The sequence below is a fragment of the Pogoniulus pusillus genome, chromosome 10, assembly GCF_015220805.1.
Source record: "Pogoniulus pusillus isolate bPogPus1 chromosome 10, bPogPus1.pri, whole genome shotgun sequence".
In the NCBI taxonomy this organism is placed as follows: Eukaryota; Metazoa; Chordata; class Aves; order Piciformes; family Lybiidae; genus Pogoniulus; species Pogoniulus pusillus.
The window spans coordinates 7,429,032-7,452,513 of NC_087273.1; the positions used below are offsets into that span (position 1 = coordinate 7,429,032).

Genomic DNA, 23,482 nt, shown 5'->3' on the forward strand with positions numbered 1-23,482 from the left:
TTGATTTGGAGAGGTGAGGGGATGCCCTCCCCCTTCCCCTCCCCTCCCCCAAATGCACTATGAGTAACACATTCACTTGATCCAGACCCCACACGGCACCTCGTGTTTTGCATTTCCATGTGCCCTTGACTTCCAGAGTATAAACACAGCAGTGCCTTGGTCCCACAGCTTTCAGAAGCAAAATAAGGAACTCAAACCCTCCCCTCCCTCAAAAAAAAAAAAACACCCAACCAAACCAAACCAAACCACTTCAAAGCTGCAGATACAAACAGCGTTGGGCTCCTACGTCCCAAACACTGCATGCAGAGCTTTCACGTTGTCACTTTCAAGTGTTGTAGCATCAAGCAGTGTGTTCATACAGCTGGCAGGCAAATCATGATCTCCAAGCTTTTATTACATGCCTAGAAACTATCCTCTGCAGGTGTTTTCTACTCTTGGAATCTAGCACCCAGCAGTATCATGTCCATGTGGGATTCTTTTTTCCCCCCAAAATACATTCTCATTCTGACTGGCCAAGCTGTGGCAGATGCCTCTGAAAGTCTACAATTGGTTATTTAAACAAACCAACCTTCCACAGCAGAAGGATACCCCCAAAAAATGAGAACTGCTGTACTGAGATCACCCCAAGCAAATCCTCATCTCTAAATATTTCCCTTCTGCGTTTCTTGCTGGTTAACTGACACCAACCCAAATGAAATCTGAGAGAGGACATCTCCCACTCAGCACCTGGGAGCAGGTTTACTGCCACTCTCACTCTCCTGCCTGGCTGCAGTGAGCTAACAGCAGCTCCAGCACCGATTAAAGAAGCTCCTCTCCAGGAAGGTTATCAGCACAGGAACATGCACACGCAGCCTCTTCAGCACTGACTCAACTCAAAGCAGTTTTCACTGGAAGGCTGATAGGATTTTTAGTATCAAACTGCACCTGCAGCACTCTTCAGGCCAGAAAATGTCAGCTGTTCAAGGCTCCTCAAAGAGAAGCAGGCTAAAAGGCTGGGTGGGGAAGAGCTGGTTCTCAAACCCAACCTCCTATAGGACTGGAGTCTGAGTTTGAGGCAGTTAAGCTGCTTTTGTGGATGCTGACTGCAGAGATGAATTCCTCCCAGATGAGTCTGAGAAAACACAAGGCTGGAGAGGCAAAGCCACCAACCCCAGGTGGGAAAAGGCCACTTTCTGATTCATTTTTCCCAGGGACTGCACTCACCCCATTCCAAACCTCCCCAAATTCACCATTATCTTCCCATTACTCTTCCCACCTGCTGTAGTTGCATGGAGATGGGCTGCAGCTTTACATGAGGATGGAGAAAACACCATCAGAGAATTGCATTCCTTCCTGCCACGAAGCTATTCCACAGAGCCAGGCTTTTATTCACAGCTCCATCACTTCACTGATGATTTTCCAAGCCAGATTTTCCTCTTGGTGTTACCCATCCCAGTGCATTTTCATGCTCAGTATTTCCCCTACCTATTATTTGTGCAAACTAAGAGCTCATTTGGCAAACACTAGGAAACTTCACAAAGAGTGGCTGAGCCAAGCTGATGCCTGTTTAAAAACAGAAAAACCCACCCAAACCAACATAAAAAAGCAACTATGAGAAGCCAAACCCAATGGCCACAAGTGCTAAGGGGTTCATTGTAGTTTGGCCATCACCTTCATTGGTTTGCTTTAGCAATTGGGACTTCATCCTCACTTCTCTTCAAGAAGAAAGAGCTAAGGTTTGAAAAAAGTCTCTGTTCATCTCTAAAAAAATAAGAGCAAGTATTTGTATTAAAAGCTGGAGATCAGTGATTTCACTAAGTTATGGCTTTTTTTTTTTTAGTGTAAAAGCATATTTATCATCATCAGTAAGTGTCCTGGGTGTTAGGTCATGGTTTGTTTCCAGCAATGTTCAGTGTTGTGTGTGCTTTGCACCTCAGAAGTGAGTCTGCCAAGGCACTTAAGAGCATGTAAGCAAAAAAGTCTTTTAGGGACTTCATGAGAATGGGCTACCACTGACACAATACAAAGAACCCATCCACCAGCACAGTCAAATCCCCTCCCCAAACCTTGCAGCTTTTCTTTATCAACACTCAGCACCTGCTAAAATTCCACAATGAATAACAACCATCTGGGAAAAAAAAAAAAAAACCAAACAGCAACAACAAAAGGAAATAAAATAATAATTAAGAAAAAAAATTGAAGTTATTTACCACATGTCACTAACAGAGGAAAAAAAAAAACCACAAGAAAAGATTTCCCCTAAGAAAAGCACAGGAAGTAGATCTTGGCTGTCTGTTAGGAACAGCACAGGGAGGGGGTTTTGTTCTCTTGGGTTTTGTTATAAAAGAAACCAAAACAAAACCAAAAAGGATAAAAACCAAATACCACACTCTTGCTTAAAGAAACAAGGGACTTCCAAGAAATCCTCCTCCTCCTCCTTTTATCTGTCCTTAGAGGTGAGTTTTTCAATCAGTTCTTGAAGGGGTGCAAGTTCTCTTCTCTCGATAAGGTTGAATTCCTGTGATGAGAAGAAAGGCACTCAGAGATCAGAGAGTCATAGAACAGTTTAGGTTGGAAGAGACCTTAAAGATTATCCAGTTCCAACCCCTCCCCAACCAGGGCAGGGACACCTCCCACTAGCCCAGGTTGCTCAAAGCCTCATCCAACCTGGCCTTCAACTCCTCCAGGGAGGGAGCACCCACAGCCTCCCTGGGCAACCTGTTCCAGTCTCCCCACCCTCACTGTCATGTTCTTCCTAATCGCCAGTCTCAATCTACCCTCAATCTTCCCTTCACTCCCTCTCATCCTGTCACTTCAAGCCCTTGGGTGCTAGTTTGAAGCTAGTTAGAATATTTTGGTGAGAAGAATTAGAGGAGAGGCTGTGAAAAGGAAACAGTGGTGATGTCTGCTTCACTCAGGCTTGCCAAGATGTATAAGAACAAGAACACAGACATAGGTAAGGGATTTTGCTCTCTGGCTTTGGGCTGCACTTCTCTCTCTCTCTAACTTGCTCCCTAACTAATCTGTCTGCTTCCTACCCTCCCTGGCTGATCCTCCAAACTCACCTTGAAAATAAGGTAAAGTAGAGGGGTGGAAAGAAGGTGGAAGGGTGGTTGGGAGCCCCTCCTGAGGAGTCTGGTTTCTGGGAGGGCTGTTGTGTTTCTGTATTGCTTTTTAACTTGTCTATTGCTGTCTAGAGCTGTAGATACTGTAACTATCTGCTTGCATATTGTGCTAAGCTGTAAATACAAAGCTTCATTCTTTAATTTCCAGCAGCTGAGTCTAGTCTGGGTGATTTTCTTAAATGGGGGGGGGGGGGGGCAAGTAACACCCAAACCATCACACCTTATCAAAAGTCCCTCTCCAGCTTTCTTGTAGTCCCCTTTGGGTACTGGAAGGCTGCTCTAAGGTCTCCCCAGAGCCTTCTCTGAAGAGATGGAAGAGAGATGGCCAGAAAACAAACATAAAGATGCAGTCTCCTCTGAAGAGATGGAGGAGAGATGGCCAGAAAACACACATAAAGATGCAGTCTCCTCTGAAGAGATGGAGGAGAGATGGCCAGAAAACACACATAAAGATGCAGTCTCCTCTGAAGAGGAGGAGGAGAGATGGCCAGAAAACACACATAAAGATGCAGTCTCCTCTGAAGAGATGGAAGAGAGATGGCCAGAAAACACACATAAAGATGCATTCTCCTCTGAAGAGATGGAGGAGATGTGGCCAGAAAACACACATAAAGATGCAGTCTCCTCTGAAGAGATGGAGGAGAGGTGGCCAGAAAACACACATAAAGATGCAGTCTCCTCTGAAGAGATGGAGGAGAGGTGGCCAGAAAAGACACATAAAGATGCAGTCTCCTCTGAAGAGGAGGAGGAGAGATGGCCAGAAAACACACAAAGATGCAGTCTCTTCTGAAGAGGAGGAGGAGAGAAGGCCAGAAAACAAACATAAAGATGCAGTAGAACACTACCTTCGAGTCCCCGAGTTGGTGACTCTCCTCCCAACATACCAGGAGTTGTGTGAAGGGTTACTACTTTGTTCCATTCCTTTTTCCAAAGAACTGTAGCCACCAGGCTGCTGGCCACACTTACCTGAACAAAGAATATAAAGTGCTTGAAGGAAGTGTTAAGGTGAGCCTCTTCCTGAAGCTGGATCACTGGATCAAAGTGCTGGTGGTAAATGTGTGCGTAAACTCTGAAGAGACGCTTTAAAATTGTCTTTGCCACTGACATGAAATTCTTTGGGAAGGGGACACCTGGGAAGCAGAAAGCAGAAGGGTTTAAACACACCCATGCCACGCTCATCCCTCTGGAAAGCCACAAGGAGCCAGCCCTCTGTCTTCCACAAGGGCTGCTCCCTCTGTACAGCACACGGTGTGCCTGGGTTGGAGCACAAGCAGCTGAGTGAGTGACCAGAGGAGGGGTTTCCTGCTCTTCAGCACACCAATGGCTGCAGGTCAAATCACAGAACCAGGGATGGGAATCACAGAAGGGACCTCTGGACATCATCATGTCCAACCCTCCTGCCAAAGCTGGGTCATGTAGGGAAGGTCACACAGGAACACATCAAGATGGGTCTTGAAAGTCTCCAAAGCAGGCGGCTCCACAACCTCTCTGGGCAGCCTGCCCCAGGGCTCCAGCACCTTCACAGTGATAACCTAGAAAGATTAAACATGGCCATGCAGTTTTCCCAGCCAGCTTAGGTTTTCTGCACTCTGGAGTCCTGCCCGAAGGCCAGAGCCCCAAGCTGGATGCTGTAAACCACTCAGGCTCTTGCTGAAAGGCTTTAAGAGCCCAGCAGTAGGATTTTCACACTCTGCTTAAGCTTGCCCTGTTTCTGTGTACATCACACTGCCTTCACTGGCTGCTGCTTCACATGGGAAGGTCACACTTAGGTGGTTGTCTATTCTAATGCTCTTTCTGAAACCCTACTTTTCAAAAAGACAAAAGGCTTCAGCAAAAACAAAGACTGAGTCTTGAGGTAACCTTTTAAATGTGAGTTTAATGTTAACTGTAATTGTTTAATATCATTCCCATTAGTGGACTTCTACCCCAGCTCTAACTGTCATTATTTAATACCATTCCTGTTAGTGGACTTCTACCCTGAAACACTAAACTGAGTGTCACAGCAGGCAAAGAAACCCTGCTCATACCTACTGGGCACCCAAACCAGCTTCTTCTGCATGTCTGCCTGAAGAGCCTCACTGCAAATGTGCCAAACACTAAAGTGAGTGTCACAGCAGGCAAAGAAACCCTGCTCATATCTACTGGGCACCCAAACCAGCTTCTTCTGCATGTCTGCCTGAAGAGCCTCACTGCAAATGTGCCAAACACTAAACTGAGTGTCACAGCAGGCAAAGAAACCCTGCTCATATCTACTGTGCACCCAAACCAGCCTCTTCTGCATGTCTGCCTGAAGAGCCTCACTGCAAATGTGCCAAACACTAAAGTGAGTGTCACAGCAGGCAAAGAACCCTGCTCATACCTACTGGGCACCCAAACCACCTCTTCTGCATGTCTGCCTGAAGAGCCTCACTGCAAATGTGTCAAACACTAAAGTAAGTGTCACAGCAGGCAAAGAAACCCTGCTCATACCTACTGGGCACCCAAACCAGCTTCTTCTGCATGCCTGCCTGAAGAGCCTCACTGCAAATGTGCCAAACACTAAACTGAGTGTCACAGCAGGCAAAGAAACCCTGCTCATATCTACTGGGCACCCAAACCAGCTTCTTCTGCATGTCTGCCTGAAGAGCCTCACTGCAAATGTGCCAAACACTAAAGTGAGTGTCACAGCAGGCAAAGAAACCCTGCTCATATCTACTGGGCACCCAAACCAGCTTCTTCTGCATGTCTGCCTGAAGAGCCTCACTGCAAATGTGCCAAACACTAAAGTGAGTGTCACAGCAGGCAAAGAAACCCTGCTCATACCTACTGGGCACCCAAACCAGCTTCTTCTGCATGTCTGCCTGAAGAGCCTCACTGCAAATGTGTCAAATGCTTGAGAGAACCTCACAAAAGGAAAGCAAATACAGAGATCTTCCTTCCTTTCTCCACAGCCTGTGAGTAGTGGTGTGCTGGAAAACTGCCAGTGAGGAGCTTTAGAACAAACAGTTCTTGGTGCCTCTAGAAGCTGGAAAGGATAAGGAAAAGAAATCCCAAACTTCTGGCTCTTCAGTATTCCCCTCTTGCTTTTCTGAAAGAAACCTCTTCAAATCCCCCAGCCTCCACCTGCCCCAACATCCCCCCCAGCCTTCACCTTCTACTTTCTCTTCCAAGTCCAAAAAAGTCACTAAGTGCCAGCAGAGGTTGGGGGATGACCTGCTGGAAAGCAGCATAAGGGAAAGAGAGCTGGCTCCTGGCAGACAGATGTATGCCCGTGAGCCAGCAATGTGCCCAAGGGCATTCCAAGGTGGATTAGAAGGGCTGTGGTGAGTAGGTCCAGAGAGGTTCTCCTCTCCTCTGTTCTAATGAGGCCATAGCTGGAATATTGTGTTCAGTTCTGGGGCTCTCAAGTTCAAGAAGGACCTCAGGGAACTGCCTGGAAGAGTCCAGCACAGAGGCACAAAGCTGCAGCAGGCAGTGGAACATCTCCTTGTGAGGACAGGCTGAGGGAGCTGGGGCTTGGAGCAGAGGAGCCTGAGGGTGACCTCATTCCTGCTGATAAAGATGTGCAGGGCAGTGTCAGGAGGAGAGAGCCAGGCTCTGCTCAGGGATGTCCAGTGGCAGGACAAGGGGCAGTGGGTGCAAGCTGGAGCAGAGGAGGTGCCACAGGAACAGAAGGGAAAACTTCATCATTGGAACCCTGGAGCAAGCTGCCCGGAGAGGCTGTGGAGTCTCCTCTGGAGGCATTCCAAACCCACCTGGATGCGTTCCTGTGTGACCTGCCCTGAGTGACCCTGCTCTGGCAGGTGGCTTGGACTGGATGATCTCTGGAGGTCTCTTCCAACCTCTACCATTCTGTGATTTTTGATGTGTGAAGCTCAAAGAGGCAAATGAGCTTCTTTGGAGGGAAGGTCAAGGGGAACAAACATCTTCCCTGCATCAAGAAGCTACCTGTTACCGCTTGCAAGGTTTGGAGAGCCTCTGGCTTATTTCTAAGGAAGCAATCCAGTGCTGAACATGAAGAAAAATCAGACTGGTCGACAGAGTTATTAATCAGGAACAGCATTTCCTGCATTCAGCACTGTGCTAGTTGTTCAATATTAGGAGTTGCTAACAAGACATGCATCAGAGTTCAGATACTAGCACAGAAATTCTCTCTGAAGAGCTCAAAGTGCCCTTCCAGAAATCATGTTACCTCTTCCAGTCACCCAACTGATCATTTGGGAGCAGTTTCCATGCTGTAAAACTCGGAATCCAAACACACAGTTGCACTTCACTGGAATTACTTTACCTATTTTAGAAGGAAATAGTGTTTCATCATCCAGCTGATCCTGGACCCAAGTCATCAGGTAATCAATGTACTTCGGTGCTGAGCACTTAATTGGTTTCTTTATGTTGGTCCCATCTGCCCAGTGGTACTCGTACCTGGGTTGGGACAACAAAACAAGAAGACATTTCTTGACACAATGAATCATTCAAATCAAGGCCTGGAAGGCTGCTCTTCCTGCTCTGCTCCCCTGCACTCCCACACCCTCCCTGCAAACAAAGGTCTAAAGGCTCCTGAAGCCAGCTGCAGCTGCTCTGGACTCAATCTCCCCACTGCTTTAGCTAGACTCTCCTTTGAAATCTGGGAAGGCCTTGGGGAAAACATCCCCTCCCCATCATGTAGCAGCATAACTCCTCCATCCTCAGTTAGAAGCTTCCTACCAAACTGCACACAGCAGTCTGTGGTCAAACCTGCAGCCTGTGGTCAAACCTGCAGCCTGTGGTCAAACCTGCAGCCTGTGGTCAAACCTGCAGCCTGTGGTCAAACCTGCAGCCTGTGGTCAAACCTGCAGCCTGTGGTCAAACCTGCAGCCTTGCACGTCAAACTGTGCTCCATGGTAGGCTTCCAAACCCTGGAAGGCCAAGAGCTGCTTGGTCTTGAAGGATTTCCCCCCCTCCCAAATTAAAAAGGTGACAGCCTGTTGAAGTGAAACATCAAAGTTAGATGAGATTCTCATACAGATAAAAGCTAAGCTCCAGGGTTCAAACCTGACTGGTTCCTAACAGCCCCAATCCCTGGAGACATTCAAGAAGGCTGCAGGGGGGCTGTCTGCAGGGGCAGGCCAAGGGGCAGTGGTTTGAAATGAGAGCAGATTTAGATTGGATGTCAGGAGCAGGTTCTGCACCAAGAGGGTGCTGGAACACTGCAACAGGTTGCTCAGGGAGGTGGCTGAGGCTTCATTCCTGGAGATACTCAAAATGAGGCTGGAGAAGGCTCTGAGCAACCTGCTCTAGTGGAGGATGTCACAGGCTCACAGGATGTCAGGGGTTGGAAGGGACCCAAGGAGATCATCGAGTCCAACCCCCCTGCCGGAGCAGGACAATACTAACACAGAGGAACACATCCAGACAGGCCTTGAAAGGCTCCAGGGAAGGAGACCTCACAACCTCCCTGGGGAGCCTGTGCCAGTGCTCTGTGACCCTCACAATAATGAAGTTCCCCCTTGTGTTGAGGTGGAACCTCCTGTGCTGCAGCTTACACCCATTGCTCCTTGTCCTATCCCAGGGAGCAGCGAGCAGAGCCTGTCCCCACTGCTGCTGAGTGCAGGGGGCATGGAGTAGATGAGCCTTGGAGGTTCCTTCCAACCCAAATCATTTTATGATTCTATGCCTTTGATACACCACCACACACAAATTCTTTGCATCTTTAAACAGAAACTCCAACTAGCTCCTCACACCAGAAAACATCCCTAAGTGTCAAGCCATCATAGGACCAGCTCCTCTACCATGCACTTCCACATGGCCTGAAACAATCCCCCAAAGCAGAAAACTCCAAGAGGAGCAAAACAAAAACACAACCTGACTAAAATGAAAGCTGTTACCTTGTCCAACAGGGGGAAAAAAAACCCAACAATAAAATAAATGCAGTGCCTCAGGAATACCTTTGAAAAGATTCAGACCTTCATTGGCATCTATCAACTCTAAACTCCAGCCTAACTGAGGATCTCAGCACCATCAGGAGTGAGCTTAGTCCACTCACACAAAATATAGCTCTTGGAGCTCTAGTTCAGCCATGCAGTAGCCTTTGTGCTCTTAGAACCAGCAAGAAAAACAAAGGAGGCTTCCTTCACATTTTCCTCCTCTGCAGGTTCCTATCTGATGATTATGGTGGTGACACTGCAGCTACTACAAGCAGAGCAAGAAGGTGGTAACCAGCTTGGCTTTGGTGGGTTAAAGCCAGGTGCTCTTAGCTGAAAGAATGAGAATGAGCACCTCTGGGGACAAATTAATCCAGCATCTTTGAAGTGACAGCAACCTGAACTCCACTGCTACCCCCTGCTGCCAGCCTCACAGATGCCTGCCTGGTTTTCAGCCCTCCTCACATGCACAGCCGATTCTGATCTATTCACAGAACCCATCTGGGGCTTCCCCGGTGTGGGGAATGCTCCACAATCCCTAGGGACAAGCTCACCTAATAAAAACCCTGGCAGAATGTATCTCCTAGCTTCTGGCATCTCTTTCCTCCTCTGACTCCTAACTGTTTGAACAGGAGGACATTTCTGCCAGTGCTCCTCGCTCTCTTTGGTGAGAAAGAAACTGTTTAGCCTGGCAACCAGACAGCTAAGCCTTTAATAATTAACCTCCACCCCCCCAAGAACTGCTTCTCAGGAGACAAACAATAAAGCAAAGAAATATTTTCATGCCCTTATTTAATAAGCAAGAGTCTGTTCTGCATGCCAAAGCAGCAGACAAAGGGCTGTGTTCTTGCACAAGCTTAGCCCAAAGTCCTTTTGCTCAGTGGCAAACTCCTATTCCTTTTGTGTTTTCCCACTTCCTTGCTTTGCAGCAGCAACTCTGCCTGCCCACGCAGGGTTTGGCATTCGGCAGTGTCCATTTTTAGGTTAAGAACCCAGTGCCAAAGCTTTTCTCGGTCCATCTGGCTGCTTTTGCCTCGTACAGCTCCTGCCCACTCCACCTTGCAGCCTTCTGCACCGCCTCAGCTCTCCAACAATTAACTGCCTGCAGGCAGTCACAACAATGTCAGGGTAAAAGAGGAGGAAGTGAGGAGGGAATTGCTTCTCTTGATGATTTCTCTCATGTTTTGCAGTCATTTAAAAGGCAGCACTGCCCTCCCTCTCCACTTGCTTCAAATTTTTCCTCCTTGGAAGACACTGAGCAAAAAACCCACACCTTGGATGCCTGCACAACAGCCAAAACCAAAGAAGTGAACCTGAACTGGGGGACAGGGTTTGGTTTTTCTCAATCCAGACCACCAAAAACTGTAGCCAAGTTTAATTTCTCCAATATCTGCTCTTAGAAGAAAGATTTTTTTTTTTGGAAAGCCCTGGTTGAAATACTTGCACAGGCAAAACTTCCAATGAAGAGGCCCTCATTAACATTTCAGAGCAAAAAGGAAAAGTTGGGTTTGATAATTTAGAGGGGGAAAGAACCAAACAAACAAGACACCAACCAACCAAAATAAGCCTAAACCTTCACCTTCCAACTCTCCACTCCCTTAAAGGTTCAGAGTTGAGTTTTTTCACACACACACACAAATTACAAATCATTCCAGCCCCAGAAAATGATCTTCTCTTTGGCACCTGTGCTAGTTTGAAGCTAGCTAGAATGTTTTGGTGAGAAGAACTAGATCACAGGTTGTGAAAGAGAAACAAGGGTGATGTCTACTTCACTCATAGGCTTGCTGAAATGTATAAGAGCAAGAATCCAAACATAGATAAGGGAGTCACTCTTTGTCTGGGCTGTGGACTGCATTTTCCTCTCTAACCTCACCCTTCATCTCTCTGATTAATCCACCTGCTTCCTGACCCCTCTGGCCAACCCTCCATTCTTCCTTGGGGCACAAGGGTCTGGGGTAAGGTTGAGAGGGGTGGGAGAAGGTGGAGGGGTGGTTGGGAGCTCCTCCTGGGGACTCAGGTTTCTGGGAGGGCTGTTGTGTTTCTGTGTTACCTTTTACCTTGTCTATTTCTGTCTGTAGCTGTATATGCTGTAAATCTCTGCTAGTGTATTGAGCTAAGCTGTAACTATAAAGCTTCATTCAAATTTCCAGAGTTGGCTGAGTCTAGTCTGAGGGATTTCCAAAGTTGGGGGGGGGACAGGGAACACCTAAACCATCACAGCACCCAACTGAGCTAATCTCAAACTGGCAAATGCCAAAATCACCTCCAAAATAGCACCTTCTCAACAGATGTGTAAAGAATCATCTTACTTTGGGCCAGCAGACATCACAGGGCAGCTCTCCTCCGTGCAGAAGTCTGTGATGGTTCCATAAAGCATATTGATCTGGTTGAAGAAGTCGACAGCTGGAAAGCATTTAAACAAACATCAGTTAACACAAGCAATGCCAGCATCCCATAGCCTCAGACTGCTGGGGGTGGGCCTGGAGAAAAGAAGGCTCTGGGAGGACCTTAGAGCTGCCTTCTGATAGCTGAAGGGATCCTACAGAGAGGCTTTGCTTGAGAGTGTCTAGAGACAGGACAAGGAGGGATGATTTGAAGCCGAGGGAGAGCAGGGTTGGACTGGATGTGAGGAAGAAGTTCTTCAGTGTGAGGGTGGGGGAATAGTTTGAAGCTGAGGGAGAACAGGGTTGGACTGGATGTGAGGAAGAAGTTCTTCAGTGTGAGGGTGGGGGAATAGTTTGAAGCTGAGGGAGAACAGGGTTGGACTGGATGTGAGGAAGAAGTTCTTCAGTGTGAGGGTGAGGGAATAGTTTGAAGCTGAGGGAGAACAGGGTTGGACTGGATGTGAGGAAGAAGTTCTTCAGCGTGAGGGTATGGTTTGAAGCTGAGGGAGAACCAGGTTGGACTGGATGTGAGGAAGAAGTTCTTCAGTGTGAGGGTGGGGGAATGGTTTGAAGCTGAGGGAGAGCAGGGTTGGACTGGATGTGAGGAAGAAGTTCTTCAGTGTGAGGGTGAGGGAATAGTTTGAAGCTGAGGGAGAACAGGGTTGGACTGGATGTGAGGAAGAAGTTCTTCAGTGTGAGGGTGAGGGAATAGTTTGAAGCTGAGGGAGAACAGGGTTGGACTGGATGTGAGGAAGAAGTTCTTCAGTGTGAGGGTGAGGGAATAGTTTGAAGCTGAGGGAGAGCAGGGTTGGACTGGATGTGAGGAAGAAGTTCTTCAGCGTGAGGGTATGGTTTGAAGCTGAGGGAGAACCAGGTTGGACTGGATGTGAGGAAGAAGTTCTTCAGTGTGAGGGTGGGGGAATGGTTTGAAGCTGAGGGAGAACAGGGTTGGACTGGATGTGAGGAAGAAGTTCTTCAGTGTGAGGGTGGGGGAATGGTTTGAAGCTGAGGGAGAGCCAGGTTGGACTGGATGTGAGGAAGAAGTTCTTCGGTGTGAGGGTCGGGGAATGGTTTGAACTGGATGTGAGGAAGAAGTTCTTTAGTGTGAGGGTGGCGAGACTCTGGAAAAGGCTACCCAAGCTCCTAGCTTGGTGTCATCTGCAAACTTACTGATGCTGGACTCAATCCCCTCGTCCAGATCATCAGTAAAGATATTGAACAGGACTGGGCCCAGCACTGATCCTTGGGGCACACCACTAGTGACAGCTGCCAACTGGATGTGGCACCATTCACCACCACTCTCTGGGCTCTGCCACCCAGCCAGTTCTTGACCCAGCACAGAGTGAACCTGTCCAAGCCATGAGCTGCCAGCTTGGCTAGGAGCTTCTTGTGGCAGACAGTGTCAAAGGCTTTGCTGAAGTCCAGGCAGACTCCATCCACAGCCTGCCCCACATTCACCAGGGGGGTAACCCAATCATAAAAGGAGATCAGGTTGGTGAGACAAAGGCTTCTACCACCTCTCCCTGGGCAACCTGTTCCAGTGTCTCCCCACCCTCACTGTCCAGTATTTCTTCCTAATCTCCAGTCTCCATCTCCCTCTTTTAGCTCTGCTATGGCCAAACACACCACGTGTTGGGAGGTAGGTACAGAAGGCATGACACACCAAGCAACTTCTACTTCTTAGATTACCAATTAATTACCACATCATTACTCACTCCAAACCAATACTCGATCCACAATGCCTCTTCATTATAAACTACCCCTGGAGTTTTGTTCTAGGGGCATTGATGTTTAAGTTCTGTTCCATGTTGTGAACAGCAGTTCTCATTGCCCAGATCTTCTGGTTTTAATGGTCTACAGCTGGATGACTGAAAGCAAAGCCTCAGAACTGGCACGTTTGAATATTCCCATGGCTCTTAGGGCTACTGATGAGTCAGGCTGTTAACTTTGGTGCAGAGATAAATAGCTTTGCTGTTTTGAAATGGAGACTGGCATCCTAAATGTAAGCACTAGCAGGTTATCTGTACTGTGAAAGGAACTGAATGCTGAAGGAAGCTGCAAATCCTGCAGCTCTCCTCACTGATTTTGCCAGAGTTACACAAGTATCACGACAGCAAGACAGAGCTCCTGTTCAGCAGAGGCAGGACATGAGCCACAAGTGGCATGCAACTTCCTTGGTATTAAAAAAGGGAAGCAAAGAAGAAGTGATGCTACATGCACCCAGCACAGCTCATCCACTGAAACCAAACCTGTTGGTAGCTTTTTACTCCCTGAACAGCAAAAGCAGAAAATAGCACAACAACACTGGGACCTCAGAGCTGCATTTCAGTACCTGAAGGGGACCTACAGGAAGGCTGGGGAGGGACTGTTTAGAAGGGCTTGTGGGGATAGGATACAGGGCAGGTAGTACAACTCCCTGAAGGGAACACTGTGGAGAGGCTGGTGCTGGTCTCTGTCTCTACCTATGAGAAGAAGTCAGAATGGCCTCAAGCAGAGATTGAGAATGGCCTCAAGCAGAGATTGAGAATGGACATTAGGAAAACGTTTTTTCCACAGAGAAAGTGGTCAGATACTGGGGTGAGCTGCCCAGGGAGGTGGTTGAGTCACCACACCAGTCCTGGATGTGTTTAAGGGTCGTCTGGATGTGGTGCTTAAGGATATGGTTTAAGGTGAACCTTGAAGAGTAGGGTTCTAGGTTGGACTTGGTGGTCCTGAGGGTCTTTGCCAACCTGCTTGTTTCTGTGATTCTGTGGTTTGAAACTGGAGCAGGACAGATTTCAGTCGAACATCAAGAGCAAGTTCTGCACAATGAGGATGGGGAAATACTGGAACAGGTTGCCCAGGGATGTGGTTGAGGCTCCAGTCCCTGGAGACATTCAAGATCAGATTTGATCTGGCCCTGGGCAGCCTGATCTAGTTGGAGATGTCCCTGCTGACTGCATGGGTGCTGGACAGGATGACCTTTGAGGGTCCCTTCCAACTCGATGCAACCTGTGAATCTGTGGAAAGGCTGATTAAAAAGCTACAAGGAGCAGGAGGACTCCTGAGGCCTGTTTGGGCAGGGGGAGGGGGCAGGCAACACCAAGGGCAGCAAGAAGTGGTTACATGCAGCCCTCACGTCTGAAATGTACAGAGGAACTGGTAATTAAGTTTCCATTCCCTACTCCCAGCAGAAACCACAGCCCAGTGCTAGCTTCAAGGCAGGCACCTTTAAAAAGCTTCCACAGCCCCTGACAGGGTGAGTGATGACTCTGAATCCCACACTCACGAGTCTCCAAGGCCATAAGGCACACCAAAGCCAGCAGTGTGACAAACAGGACCAATGCAAGAACCTCCTCTTCCAGCACATGGAAAGCTCTACAGCAGCTCTGAACGTTTTCATTTGCTCTTTTCACTCACTGTTCTTACATTTCAAGGCCTTAGATGATTTTTCCATGTGTTTTTTTCCTCTGTCTGCTGGTCTGCTACAAAGAGATGGGTGAGATGTTCTCCTGAAATCACTGTTAGTGCTTTCAAAGCAAACTCAAAACCAATTATGCACTTCTCACCCTTCTTTTTCACTTTGAAAACATGTTTGGGGGGAGGAAAAAAATTATTTGCACATCAACTCACTCCCACAAGACAGCAGCCAAACTGAAGAGGATGTTAAAGGTTGTTTTTTCCTAACCTTAATGATTCTGTGATTCTGTTAAGAGCAGAGCACATTTGTTTCTGTGCCTTCAGTATTCTGAAAGGCAAAAAAAAATCAACATCAAGTCACAGATTCGATTTCCTCATCAGATAGTCAACAGAAGTGGCTGCTATTAATTGGTACTAGGTGTGGTAGAGGGATGCTGGAAATGAAGGGAGCACATCCTCAGTTAATATTCACCATTCAAACCCCACCTGGCTGCAGGGCTACTTGCCACCAGCATGCAGCTGTTACCACAAGGCAGCTCCCACTCCTTCCTTAAATGCTTTGCTGCTTTTGCCACCCAGCTGATGCTCAGTTAAGTCATTTGGGAAAGGAAAGGCACCACTGCCACATGGGAAAGAAGAGCTGTGAAGCAGAGGAACCACCAAAAGGGAAGGATGCCAGCAAGATCTGAAGGAGCTTTTGTAATGCTTACTCATAAAATGGGTTGGGCTTTTTTTTCCCCTCTAGACAGTTTTGCAACACAGTGTGAATCAACCTTTCTAAAGCATGGCATCAGCAATTTCCACATTCCCTGGATGCAGTGGCAAGCCACATGCCAGAGCATCCTGTGGCTAATTAAGAACAGGAAGGTTGAGTGACAGTTTCACTTCCCAAACACAGCACAGGGCAAAGAGAAATGGAGAGAGCCACAGAAACAATCAGAAGGCCTCCCCTGAAGGGAGGTTGCAGTGAGGTGAGGGTTGGCCTCTTCTGCCTAGTATCAGGTGATAGGAGGAGAGGAATTGGTCTGAAATTGTGCCAAGGGAAGGTTAGATTGGAGATGAGAAAAAAAAAACCTCTGGTCAGGGATTGGAACAGGCTACCCAAGGAGGAGGTGTCATTGGCAGCCTCTGGTTGGTGCTTTGAGTTTCCTAAGCTTTATTCTGGGTTTGAGTTCAACGCACCAGTTCTTCCCTCCTGTTATTTAACTCTGTCTGAAGATGATCACAGGATATCAGGGGTTGGAAGGGACCCAAGGAGATCATCAAGTCCAATCACCTTGCCAGAGCAGGACCACACAATCTAGCACAGGTCACAGAGGAACACATCCAGACAGGCCTTGAAAGTCTCCAGGGAAGGAGACTCCACAAACTCTCTGGGGAGCCTGTTCCAGTGCTCTGTGACCCTCACAGGAAAGAAGTTCCTCCTTGTGTTGAGGTGGCACCACTTTTGCTGCAACTTACACCTATTGCTCCTTGTCCTATCCCAGGGAGCAGTGAGCAAGCAAAGCCTGTCCCCCTGCTCCTGACCCCCAGCCCTCAGATATTTATTAACATTCATCAAATCCCCTCTCTGTCTTCTCCAGACTAAAAACTCCCAGGTCTCTCAGCCTCTCCTCATCAGGCAGTGCTCCACTCCCCTAATCACCCTCATAGCCCTCCACTGGACTCTCTCCAGCAGATCCCTGTCCCTCTTCAACCGGGGAGCCCAAAACTGAAGGCAGTATTCAAGATGAGGTCTCACCAGGGCAAAGCAGAGGGAGAGAAGAACCTCCCTTGATCTGCTGGACTCACTCTAACACACCCCAAGATCCCATTGACCAAGGGCACATTGCTGTTCCATAGTTAACTTGTTATCCGCCAGCACACCCAAATCCCTCTCCACAGGGCTGCTCTCCAGCAGATCACCTCCCAGCCTGTACTGGTGGAGTTTATTTTTCCTTCTCAGGTGCAGGACTCTGCACTTGTCCTTGTTGAACCTTATTTGGTTCCTCTGTGCCCATGATGCTCAAGGATATGGTGTAGCAGTGGCCCTGAAGTTAGATAATGGTGGGACTTGCTGATCCTGAACCACAGGACTTGCTGATCCCAACAACAGTGACTATAAAACATTCCTCTCTCCCAGATACAACGAGGTGGTACTTGCAGGAGAGAAGAGCAAACCCTGCTGGAAAGGAGCACACAGCTGCCCTCTCTCAAGTGTCAGGCCTACATTCAGCACCCTCTTTATGAAAAGAAGAGTGAAAAAAGGGTTAACCAACTTACTGTTAACTGCAACCCACTCGTTTAAGTCTTCCCCCTCCGGAAGCATAACAGCCATGCGCAGATTGCCGCTGCCAAGCGTGGTCTCGGCATGTTTGAGCAGCTCGTACTGGTGAGACCCCTCTGGAATGTTCTTCTTTGGTTTGAAGGTTTTGGAAGAGCGACTACCACTGTGAAAGGGAGAGGAAATATTTAGACAACTGGTGGAAGGGGAAAAGAAAGGAGTGGGTAAGTCATGTGTGAGCACAAGGTTAACGTTAACTAGTTTGCTGGTTTGTAGAATCCTAGAATGGGTTGAGTTGGAAGGGACCTGAAAGATCATCCAGTTGCAACCCTCTGCCAAGGGCAGGGACACCTCCAACTCAGGGCACTCAAGGCTTCATCCAACTTGGCCTGGAACACCTCCAGGGAGAGGACATCCACAACCTCCCTGGGCAACCTGTGCCAGTGTCTCCCCACGCTCGCTGGCAAGAATTTCTCCCTAATCTCCAGACTCAATCTGCCCTCATCAAGCTTTAATCCATTCCCCCTCATCCTATCACCACAAGTCCTTGTAAAAAAACCCAAGCCCTTGCATTTGCCACAACCAATTTCTAATCCTCCAAGAGGAATCAACTTCACAAACCAAGATGGTTTGCTCCCTTCGCTCCCACACCCAACATTTCCAGTATATCATGCCCTTCTGTTTTTCTAGGTGAGTACAGCTGCAGCAGTGCCAGATGCAGCTCAGCCTAGCACTAAATGAGGAAATGTGTTTAAAGGGATTGAGTCAGGGAGCTGGGATGAGGCTGGAAGCCTGGCAGAGAAGCCACACCTGCCAGCCACTTCCCTTCGCCACAAGCCTACGCAGCACTTGGCCTGATGAAGACGTCACAACTTGCTTGTAAGCAAGAGCACATTTCCTCCAAAGCTGGCATTTCATCTCCTCATCTGCTGTCAGGGAGGAGTTTCATCATGCAGATGCTGCTGGCTGTTCTGCTTTAGGTTAGCAGGATGATGTTTCCAGAAGAAAAGAAAACTTGCAGGCATCCTGCTCACACCATGCTGCCTCAACAGCCCACCTGCTGCAGCTTCAAACACAGCCCTGGCAGATCTTTTACAATCAAAACTGCTAAATATGCAGCCTAAACTCTTGAGACACTTCTTGTTAACTGCAGGAAAGGAGCCACTTGAACCTCTGCACCTAAGAGAAGCACTTGGGCTGGCCTGGCTTAGACCTCCTAGCACCCAACTGTTTGTACACTGGAGTCTTTCAGTGGAGCTTTTTATCCATTTCTAGGAGATCTGCTCCATAACCAAGCCAAGCTGAGTCAAATCAGAGAAGTTTAGGATAAAACTTAAGACTTCACAGCTTGTCCTAACCACAGAACTAACCTCAAGCTTTTATTTACTGTTGTGTCTAACAGTCCATACTGACAAGCAAAAAGCCCACATTCTACTTCAAGCCAGGCTGCCAACTTATCCAGCAGCACAGCATAAATCACTGAGTTAGAGTCTTCCAAAGTCTTGCTCCAACTCTTGAGGAACAAAAATCAGCCCAAGGCATCCCATAACTCACTACAGCATCTTAAACTAATGCAGTACTTTTAAAGTGGTTACTGTGCCATTGGCTTAGTGGAAAGAGAAGAGGAGAAGCCACACTGGAGAAGAGGAAGCCAAGAAGACAGTGCTGCAGTTCCTGAGCATCATCTCATCCAGGGCTCACCAGTGGATTGCTTGATCAGACAGTGGAGAGAACAGGACCCTGCCCTAGGGAAAGGAAACTACAGAAGGCTGCAGTGGCACCACTTTCAGGACACACTTGCCACCTATACTCTTTTAGCTGGCCTCTAATGCTGAGGCTGTGGGATATCATCTTTCCTTCCCCTGGGGGAAGGTGGGAGCAACTAAGTCCTGCAAGCACAGCTCTGCTTCTCCTGGCAGCTTTCACCACCACAAGCACTCACCACCATGGTCCAACTGAAATAAGCCCTTCCAAATATATGGAAGTGATGAGGAGTGCCTGAAAATGCCAAGCTCAAGGCAGCACATGGAACACCTACCTGGGGCACCCCAGCTTCCCCTATGCCAGCTCCTACTTTTTTGTCTTCAAAGGCCTTTGCAAGCATTAATTAACCCTCACAAATTATCTTTGAAGTAGGTATCACAGGCTCATAGAATGGGCTGGGTTGGACTGGACCTTAAAGATTGCCCAGGTCCAACCCCCTGCCATGGAGAGGGATACCTCCCACCAGCCCAGGTTTGCAAAATCAACCAGCTTGGAAGAGACCTCCAAGCTCATCCAGTCCAACCCAGCACCCAGCCCTATCCAATCAACCAGATCATGGCACTAAGTGCCTCAGCCAGGCTTTGCTTCAACACCTCCAGGCACAGCGACTCCACCACCTCCCTGGGCAGCCCATTCCAATGCCAATCACTCTCTCTGACAACAACTTCCTCCTAACATCCAGCCTAGACCTCCCCTGCCACAACTTGAGGCTGTGTCCCCTTCTTCTGTTGCTGCTTGCCTGGCAAGCAAGGCTTCATCCAACCTGACCTTGATCACCTCCATGGAGGGCACACCCACAACCTCCCTGGGCAACCTGGAGGTGTTCAAGGCTTGGGTCTCCCTTGGCAGCTTGTTCCAGTGTCTCCCCATCATTTGCAGCTTGTTAGACATAGGGAAAATGAGGCAGGGACTCAGTTCCAAAGACCTACAAGTGAATTTATCATGGAAGTGCCCAGATTTTAGTTCTGAACCTTTGCCTCCTTTTCCCTTTTGCATCTCTTTTAAACCCTGATCCACAGAAACGCTGCAAGGCAGAACCAAATTCCAGAAAAGCAAACATCTCAAGCCTTCAAACAATCATATGGGGCTCCAAATGATAACATCCTGCTAAGAATAGACACTTGGGAGCATCACTGTGTTCATTTCCAGCAGCCAACATGTCAACAGAGAAATTAAAGCAAGAGCTCAAGCTGCTTTTTGGAAACCAAATCAATAGTTCTAAGTTTCAAGGCTTTCCCCCCCGCCCCTTTCTTTGCCCCTGTGACAATCTGAAAGACCAGCAAGGAAAATGAAGTTGTGCAGGCTCAAAATCTGCACTGACAAGCATTTCAGCATTGCTATTTATAAAACTGAGCAGTCACAACATCTCTGGGCTGAAGAGAGATGGTGTGCGAGCCAGGCATTACTTTCTCCAGCTCTTATGCTACCCAAAAGTCAGTTACTATTTCCCAGTCAAATTCTCACTCCTTAAAACAAGCCTGCCTCGATCAGATCACTGGAATTGAGAGGTTACCAAGCCAGTGTCCTTCAGGAAGCAGAGTTGCAGCACTTCATGTTCCTTTGAGGCACTATCAAGCAGCAGGGTCTACAGACACAGTAACTGCCAAGCTAGAACAGGGAAAGAAAGGCAGCCAAGGAAGCTCCAAGCCCAGGCTGGGAGGTGATGGGTTAGAAGAGAGCAAGAGCAGTGTGTTCTGTTCCCTCCCAGTCCCAAACAGATACAAGCTCTTCTGTGTGACTGCACAATCACAAAATGGTAGGAGTTGGAGGGACCTCTGGAGATCACAGAAAGGCTCAGGTTGGAAGGGATCTCAGCTATCATCTACTCCAACCTCCCCACCACAGGCAGGGACACCTCTCAACTAGACTCAACTGCTCAAGACCTCATTCAGCCTGGCCTTGAACACCCCCAGGGAGCAGGCAGTCACAGTCTCCCTGGGCAGCCTATTCGAGTCTCACCACCCTACCACTGAAAAGCTTCTTTCTCAGATCCACTCTCACCCTGCTCTCCCTCAGCTTCAAACCATTCCCCTCGTCCTGTCTCTAGACACCCTCATGCAAAGCCTCTCTGCAGCCTTCCTGTAGGATCCCTTCAGCTACTAGAATGCAGCTCTAAGGTCCCCCTAGAGTCTTCTCCTCTCCAGGCTGAACACCCCCAGCTCCCTCAGCCTGTCCTCATAGCAGAGGTGCTGCAGTCCTTGCATCCTGCCAGAGCAGCTCCACAGCAACACTCCCATCTAACAAAAAATAACCTTCACAAACATCAAGCTGTAAAAAAAAATCCATTCTCTGGACGTGAGAAACAGCCTCTGCCAGGATCACTGATCCAAGCAGCCAGTCTGGGAAAGAGTTAAGAGTAGCCAAGTCCTCACACAGCAGTGCTGCCCTCGAAAAGTTAAGGCTGTGCTTAAAAAGCAGTTCCAGACCGGTGAGGTTTGTTTTGCTTTGGTTGGTGGAAGAATCAGTTGCACTGACTTGAAAATAATCCCACCAGCACAGGGTCATGCCTGCAGAAACAACCACACATCTTGGCTTTGTTTAGACCTTCTGTTGCAGGAACTAAGCTGAAAGTCCTTTGATCAAGGCAGAGAGCTGAAGCTTCCCCTTGTAGCTAGCTTGAGACAGAAGAACCTCCTAAATAGTTTACTACACCTGGAGTGAAGTCACTGAAATGAGAAGTGTCACAGTTAGAAATGGTGACATCAAAGAGTGCCTAAGGAAGCTAACAGTGCACTTCGGAGTCCTCCATCTGATAAGGAACTCGTCTCTTGCCTACCCAAGCCATAGCCAGTTGCCAAGGCTACCAAAGATGCTTTCCAACCCAAGGAGTGGGAGGCAAAAGACCTCAGTCTAGATCACAGCCTGCTCCTCCAGCGGCACTGTCACCAGGAAAGCTCTGCACAGCCTCTTCCCTCGGGTCTGCCTAAGTAACAATTAGGCTTCCAGATCTGAAACAGTGCCTCCAGCACTGGCAGAGGAATTGCTGCTGTTAGGAGATGTTTCACAGAATGCCAGGCTAGAAGAGACCCCAAGGATCAAGAGGTCCACCCTCTCCAGGTAATAGTGGAGTTGAAGCAACCCAGCCCAGCAGCCTGCCAAGCTGAGTCTTCAAACTGGCCAACGCAGGGCAACCCACTGCTTCCCTTGGGAGATGATTCCAGCTTCTCCACAATGCATTCCCATTTTTACTTCTTGATGTCTCAGGTGGAGATTAAAATCTGACCTCCCTTCTTGGGAAAACAGATTTCCCTGGGGAAAACCCCCTTCCTAAACTGAAGTTCCACACAGGATGGCTATGAGAAGGTAGATGAAAAAGTCCTCACCTCACCAATAGCTCCTAAAACACAAAAAAAAGAGGATTCATGATACACAAGACTCTGCATGTTAGGAGAGCAGAAGCTTATCAGATGACTCACATCCAGTGAGGAGAAAGTGATTTCAGGTAGCCTTAAGGAATGGTTTTGCTTTATGCTTGTCTCAGCCACCACCAGCTGGTGTTGGAAGCTGTCACAACATGTCCACGTTCCTGAAAGCCTCCCCCCTCCTCCCATTTAAAATGAGCATTTCACAGTGAATGATACCAAGCAAGATGCACCCCAGCTGAAGGTAACCCCTGCCTGCCTGGCTGTGCCTAGGGGAGTGATTGGTCCTTGGAAAGAGGCCACTGAACTCTTCCTGTGACACATGCCCTGGCTTGTCCTGTAGCAACACACTCCGTGCCCAGCCCACAAAGATGCCAGGTGGGCACAGGCTGCGTTCCAGCTGAGCCAGGCACTTCCCTCATCTCCACCTCTGCTCCTCCATCTGTGGGCTCAGAATGTACCTGTAAACAAGGGGGAGCCATCATGCTTCAGCACTCCTGTCTCCTACAACCCCACCCGTGGGGGTGGCAATGGTGTTCCTGCTGCTCACCCACTTGGCTGCCTCTCTTCTCCCAAGCAATCACAGTTGTCCAAGAAGGTGCCCAGAGAGCCTTCCCATCAGCAGGAAATCATTGGGGGTTTGCTGTGCTCACACCCCAAACAAATTCTCTCCTTTTGTTTACAACAGCTCCACTTCAAACACTTTCATCCCCTGGAAGAGGCTCAAAATAACCAAAGTAAGCAGAGAATCACCCAGGTTGGAAGAGACCTCCAAGCTCATCCAGTCCAACCTAGCACCCAGCCCTATCCAATCAACCAGACCATGGCACTAAGTGCCTCAGCCAGGCTTGGCTTCAACACCTCCAGGGACGGTCACAGTTGTCCTCCTTGGCCAGCAGCAGAGCCCTGCCTGCACGGTCACAAGCCAATTCATGTAATCCCCAGAGCAGCCCCCAGCTGAGGAAGTGACTCAACCTCTCAAGTGTCCTCTGCAAGGAGAAGGACAGGACAAGAGCATTTGTCAGAGAAAAAACTTAGATGGAAACAGCAAGAATCACAGAATCATGCTTTGGGTTGGAAGGGATCATTCAGTCCCAACTCCCCAGCCACGGGCAGGGACACCTCCCACTAGCACAGCTAGCTCAAGGTGGCAGGAATTTCTTCCAGTCAATCTCCCCTCCTCAAGCTTCAACCCATTCCCTCTTATCCTATCACTCTGAGCCCTTGCCAAGTCCTTCCCCAGCTGTCCTGTAGCCCCCTTCAGGTACTGGCAGGCTGCTCTAAGGTATCTCTTCAGTCTTCTCTTCCCCAGGCAGAATAACACCAA

At 48.5% G+C, this 23,482-nt stretch overlaps 1 protein-coding gene across 2 annotated transcripts in view; it reads right to left on the bottom strand.

Moving 5' to 3' along the window:
* Positions 1–1,344: 1,344 nt before the first annotated feature.
* MOB1B (MOB kinase activator 1B) overlaps positions 1,345–23,482 on the bottom strand; it is a 43,084-nt gene continuing 20,946 nt past the window's right edge. For both annotated transcript variants that reach the window (XM_064149692.1, XM_064149693.1), the window contains exons 2-6: positions 17,029–17,195; positions 11,293–11,386; positions 7,372–7,505; positions 4,071–4,234; positions 1,345–2,497 (exon numbers count right to left, since the gene is read on the bottom strand). In XM_064149692.1, coding sequence (XP_064005762.1) covers positions 2,420–2,497; positions 4,071–4,234; positions 7,372–7,505; positions 11,293–11,386; positions 17,029–17,195 — 637 coding nt within the window. In that variant the 3' untranslated portion in view covers positions 1,345–2,419. The remainder of the gene's footprint in view (positions 2,498–4,070; positions 4,235–7,371; positions 7,506–11,292; positions 11,387–17,028; positions 17,196–23,482) is intronic.